General features: G+C 39.2%; 1 protein-coding gene across 1 annotated transcript; it reads left to right on the top strand.

Annotated features, from left to right (window-relative positions):
- The first annotated feature begins 4218 nt into the window (after nucleotides 1–4218).
- On the top strand, nucleotides 4219–5139 carry LOC142178923 (uncharacterized). The gene has a single exon (XM_075248742.1). The coding sequence runs from the start codon at nucleotides 4219–4221 to the stop codon at nucleotides 5137–5139; it is 921 nt and encodes a 306-aa protein (XP_075104843.1).
- Nucleotides 5140–6560: the final 1421 nt, after the last annotated feature.

Here is a 6560-nt window from a genome sequence, read left to right as displayed (position 1 = left end):
TCAGCGAGAGTTGGTCATGCGAGTTGAGTTGAGCATAGCGTTTCATCCTCAGTCGAACGAGCAGTCCGAGCAAACTATTCAGATTTTGGAGGATTTGCTCCAAACTTGTGTCATTGACTTTGGAGGATCGTGGGATCAGTTTTTGCCTTTAGCAGAGTTTGCCTACAACAACAGCTACCAGTCGAGTATTCAGATGGCTCCGTATGAGGCTTTATATGGTAGGCGGTGTCGGTTTTGATTGGATGGTTTGAGCTGGGAGAGGCTCGGTTGTTGGGTACGGATCTGGTTCAGGATGCCTTGGACATGGTCAGGATCATTCAGGATAGGCTTCGTACAGCTCAGTCCAGGAAAAAGAGTTATGTCGACTGCAAGGTTCGAGATTTGGCATTCATGATCGGTGAGCGGGTATTGCTTCGAGTGTCGCCTATGAAGGGTGTGATGAGATTTAGGAAGAAGGGCAAGCTTAGCCCTAGGTTCATTGGCACGTTTGAGCCAATAGAATTCAGCACTGTCGACACTTGGGAGAGGTGGCTTATAGACTTGCATTGCCGTCGAGTTTATCAGTCGTGCATCCAGTATTTCATGTGTCCATGCTTCGGAAGTATCACGATGATCCATCCCACGTGTTAGATTTCAGCATTGTCCAGTTGGACAAGGACTTGTCTTATGAGGAGGAGCCGGTAGCTATTCTAGATCGGTAGGTTCGTCAATTGACATCGAAGAGTTTTCCTTCTGTTTGTGTTCAGTAGCACTTGGGGAGCCAGCCTTCAATCCATAGAGACCCCGAGGTAGTCCTGCAGGCGCGTAACCCGATCCAATATATATCTAACATAGTTGCGGCGTGCAACCCAATCCCATATATATAATATTTGTTGCGGTGTGCAACCCGGTCCGATATATATAACATTGTTGCGGTGTGCCACCCGATCCAATATATATAACATTTGTTGCGGCGTGCAACCCGATCTAATATATATAGCATTGATGCAGCGTGCAACCCGATCCAATATATATAACATTGTTGCGGCGTGCAACCCGATCCAATATATTTATATACCTTAAACTCAATCGTACCACCGTCCTGGCAAGGGATCAACAATAAACTACACTATCCCGGCAAGGGAATTCAACAGTACAAGTATATACGTCCCGGCAAGGGAGAATCAACTATAACCAATTTCAACTCAATCCCTACTCATCTCAGCTAACACCAATACTCAACCTTAATTAATTTCCACGTAAATAAACTAAAGCCTTGATCAACATCGAGAATCACCAGTCAGAACATCCGTAAAATCATTCAAGAACATAACACATATCAATTTAAGACTCACGGTCATGCTCGATACCAATTTATAGATACTCGTCACCATGCCTATACGTCGTACTCAACAAGAAGCAATTAGCAAATAGGACACAACTCCTAATCCCTCAAGTTAAGGTTAGACCAAACACTTACCTCGATGCCATAAACACAATTCACGATTCAATTATAACTTTACCCCTTGATTCCACCGCCAATTCGCTCGTATCTAGTCGCAAATTACATCAATAAACGCTAAATGAATCGACCCCAATGCATGAAAATGAGTTTTTCCAAAGTTTTACCCAAAAAGTCAAAAATTGCCCCCGGGCCCACATGATCGAAACCCGAGGTTCGAACCAAAACCCAATTATTCATTCCCCCACGAACCCAAATATATGATTTGTTTTGAAATCGGACCTCAAATCGAGGTCCAATTTCCCAATTTTTGAAAAACCTAGGTTCTACTTAAAACACCCAATTTCCCCCATGGAAATCATTGATTTTGAGTTGAAATCATGTGAAAAGATGTTAATGATTGAAGAAAACGAGTTAGAAATCACTTACCTTTCTGGAAACTAGACACGAAGGGCTATAACTTTCATTTTTAAATCTTCTCAAAATTCTTTGTAGATAAAAAGATATAGGCTTCCGAAGTAGGACCAGTGAAATGTTCCTCACCGCGGACCGCACAGAATCTTGTGCGGCCGCAAAGCCCTCACCGCGGTCCGCACAAAATCCAGTGCGGCCGCACAAGCCCCTCCGCGGCAGCATTCCTCTTTGTGCGGACCGCACTGGTCTGTTCAGAGGCCTTCCACCTCTCTGAACCTGCAACAGCTATGTTTTTAAGCCTACGACCTCCCGGAACTTACCCGAAACGCACCCGAGCCCTCGGAACTCCAAACCAAGTGTGCATACTAAATCAAAAACATCATATGGACCTACTCGTGCGATCACATCATCAAAATAACATGTAAAATTATGAATTAAACCTCAAAACTCAACATTTTCATCAAGAACTCTCAAAGTTTATAACTCTTCAACCGGAAGTCCAACTCACGTCAAATAAACTCCGTTTTTTACCAAATTTCAAAGTTATCTTTCAAATACTATAACAAGTTTGTACCGGGCTCCAGAACCAAAATACGGCTCCGATAACAATGGTTTCAATAATTAATTCTTTTCTTTATTTCTTAGATAATTCAGTAATATAATTTCTTTCAAAAATTAATTTCTAAGGCTTGGGACTTCGGAATTTATTTTCGGGCATACGCCCAAGTCCCATATTTTACTGCGGACCTCCCGGGATCGTTAGAACACGGATCCGGGTCCGTTTGCTCAAAATGTTGACCAAAGTCAACCATAATCAAATTTTTAATTCTAGAATTTCTATTTCTCTTATTTTCACATAGAAGGCTTTTCGGATATAGGTCCGGACCACACACGCAAATCAAGGTGGGGTAAAAGGGAGGTTTTTAGGCCTCGGAACACTAAATACACTTGCAACACAAGTGATGGCCTTTTGGGTCATCACACAACTTTCTCTCCTTTTTTTGTGGTGGTGGTCGTGGTGGTGGTGGGGGGAGGGGGGTTGGATCCATATGAACACATGTGGGTGCTCAACCACCCATGACCTTTGACCATATTTAATAAATTTACATAGATAATTATAAAAATATTTAGATAAATATTGAGTGAGTACTCACAACCAAATTCATTTTCTTTCTTCTTTCTGAATTTTTATCAACAAGCACCATGACTTTAAAATTTTGAATCCGCCTTCGTGTCCTAGGGAGTTTTAAGTGTTGACTTAGCGAGAGGTTGATATTGGTTCATCTTCTTTTTGAACGAGAGAACTTAATAGTGACGTCCGTCCTTACATGATACTTGCACCAATAAATTAAGAATTGATAATAAGCCACCAGTTGAACGAGAGAATTTAAGTTGCATACACTAGTAAAAAAAATCGTATTATCAAAGTAATTTAATTGGTAATAAGTAGTTGATTAATGATTAATTTATTTTTTAGGTCATTATATCAAGCTTGTTAAGATTAGTAAAATTATCATTTTAAGTTAACTAACCTGATGGTTGGTAATGGTGGGGAATAAATTAAATTGACATTATAAAAAAAATTATATTTTATACGTTAAACTTATAAATATATGGAGACAACAAACTATTGGAGGTCTTGGACATTTTTCTAGATTAAGGAAACGTGGCTGTTTCAACTTAATTTATATATATTCCACATGTCAACGGAGACAGCAAACCATAGGTGTTCTGATCTCTAATAAAACCATACAAGTATAATATATTCCTTAAAATAATGCACCTCCCCCCCCCCCCCCCCCGCATGCATACGTAATTCTCTAATATCATTGAGTTTCTATTTCTTTTTTTCTTTTTTGGCTTGCCATATCAGAATATAGATAATTGTTCGTCTATTTTCTTAGCATGTGGGGGGTCAAAGTATACAAAATAAAACTAGGAGTGTGCAAGTTAGCAAAAGAAAAATTAGTTGATTATGTTAGTTAATTGATAGTTGTACATGTGTTGTCATCTAAGTAGTGGAAAAACTGTATATACAACCTTGTATGTAACGAGAAAACTCAGATTCTCAGTATACAATTTCATTCTCTTCTTCCTTCTCAATTCTCTCTCACAATCGAACATGGTACTCCGATCTAGTTCCGGTGAGATTCAACTTTACGGCAGGAACACAAAGGTAAAATACAGAGCAAAGGAATACTGAAATTCTGAGCTCAATTTTCAAGGCGGCCATGATAAAAAACGAAGTCAGCTCACTCGATAATAATCATCCGTTGTTTTTGCAAGCTTCAGATGCTCCTGGATTAGTCTTAATTCTACTCAAGCTCACAGACCCAGAAAATTACGCACTGTGGAGCAGGGCGATGAAATTGGCACTCCGGGGAAAAAGCAAGCTTGGATTTGTGGATGGATCGTGTGTAAAAAGTATGTATAAAGGTGCGTTAGCAGAGCAATGGGGAAAATGCAATGCAATTGTTCTATCGTGGATTGGTAGCACTGTTTCAAATGAGTTGATGCCTAGTATTGTCTATGCATCAAATGCAAATAAGGTATGGGCTGACTTCCAGGAAAGATTTGATAGGTCAAATTTAACAAGGATATATCATCTTTGGACTGCTATTGCGACCTTGAGACAAGGAACAGACTCGGTCACTAGCTATTACTTGAAGATGAAGGACCTATGGGATGAATTGGATATCATAGCACCTTTGACTTCATGTGACTGTGAGGAGTCTAGGCCTTCAGTGGAACTTCTGAAAAACATTCATTTATTACAATTTCTCATGGAATTGAACGAGAGCTACGGTAACATTCGAAGTAATGTCTTAGCAAAAAGGCCTGTAATTACAGTGAATGAAGCCTATGATATAGTTACACAAGAAGAAAGTCAAAGGACTCCTGAAGTCACAGATACATTGAATGATCCTCTTACAATGTTGGCAGGTAAAGGTTATGAATTTAAACCTAAAAGGATAGGATTAATCTGTGATCACTGTGGTTACAAGGGCCATTTAAAGGAAAACTGCTACAAGATAGTGGGATATCCACCAGATTTCAAAAGCAAGAAGAAAGGGCAAAACTCAGGAGGAAAAACTTATGTGAACAGTGCAACTAGTGAAGAGAATCAGGTTCCAATGCTCCCCACACAAGGAAATTTCTTCACTGAGGAGCAATACAAACAGCTGGTAAATCTGTTGCAGAAGACTACCATAGATGAGTGCTTCACTAATACTACATGTATCTTTACTTTAATGTCAAATGCAGGTGTTAGTGCTCAAGTTTAGATAGTGGATTCAGGTGCTACTTACCATGTGACACATTGTAAGGATGCCTTACATAACCTTAGAAAAGCAGATCATAAAGCAGATGGAGTACAGTTGCCTACAAGCAGTAGAGCAGAAATTACACATACAGGAGATGCAGTAGTTTTAGGGAATAAAACTATTGAGGGAGTACTGTATGTGCCAGACTTCAAATTCAACCTATTATCGGTGTCTAAGCTCACTAGCAATTATGTTGCTCAGTTGGATTTTATCCTGATTTTTGTATATTTCAGGGTCTCTACAATGGCAAGGTGATGGGGATTGATAGAGAGAATAATGGGTTGTACCTAATAAGAGAAATTTGCCAACAGCAACTGTCACACCTCCTTTTTGCGCGCCCAGCCCCGAAGGGTTAATGCGCGAGGGGAGTTTTTCCAATTTAAGTGACAATATTCGAAATGGGATTATTTATTTAATTCAGAGTCGCCACTTGGGAAAGGGTTGGCTTTTGGTGTCCCAAGTCACCGGTTTATCTTGAATCCCAAATCGAGGAGATTTTCGACTTTTCCAAATGAAGTCTGCGAACCAGAAATTCTAAGTAAGGAATTCTGTTGACCCGAGGGAAGGTGTTAGGCACCCTCGAATCCCGTGGTTCTAGCACGGTCGCTTAAATTGTTATAATGGCTAAATATCTGATTTAAATACATGTTGTGACTTATGTGCTTTTATTAAGTTTTAACCGCTTTTGTTATTATCATTTATTTTACAGAATTGCAACATCGTGAAAATGCATATCGAACCACGTCACAATCAATGCACCCGTAGTTGTTAACACATTTTTGACTCCGTTGAGACTTGAATTTGGGTCACATCAATGTGCACCCGATTTTAAGAATATAATTTACTTAAACCGTGCCTAAAGAGTCTAACGCGTTATTATTTTTGTAGAAAAGCCATGGAATTTATTAAATGGCCTATCTTGAGTTCTAGATAATTATCATGGTTATTTATGGAGGGCCCCCCAATTGTTGCACTTTTGTTTGGCGAGGCTCATCTCTATTTTTAGAAAAGATATCCTAAAGTGGCTACATTTCTAATGCATTTGTCTCTAAAACTAGAAGAAAAGGTACGTGCTAATTCAACTATAGGCTTTTGCCTAATTCGGATTCTTATCAATTTCCGATTGATTATTTACAAAGTGGAGGGATTTCATAACTCATGAAACATACTTTAATTGGGCAAATAAATTACACTCGAGATTGACCCAACATTATACTTGTGTCCAAACATTTCTTGAATTGAAATTTACTAGACTGATTGGGGCCGAATTAAAGGAATTAACTACTAGGCATTGTCACTAACGGGATTTGAACATAATATTATGTACTGCCTAACGAGTTATGATAAAAGAAAACTAAAATGAACAAAGAAACATTTGTGTA

This window comes from Nicotiana tabacum, chromosome 3 (assembly GCF_000715075.1).
Source record: "Nicotiana tabacum cultivar K326 chromosome 3, ASM71507v2, whole genome shotgun sequence".
In the NCBI taxonomy this organism is placed as follows: Eukaryota; Viridiplantae; Streptophyta; class Magnoliopsida; order Solanales; family Solanaceae; genus Nicotiana; species Nicotiana tabacum.
Note: the sequence above shows the minus strand (reverse complement) of the source record. Positions and strands in the feature narration are given on the sequence as shown.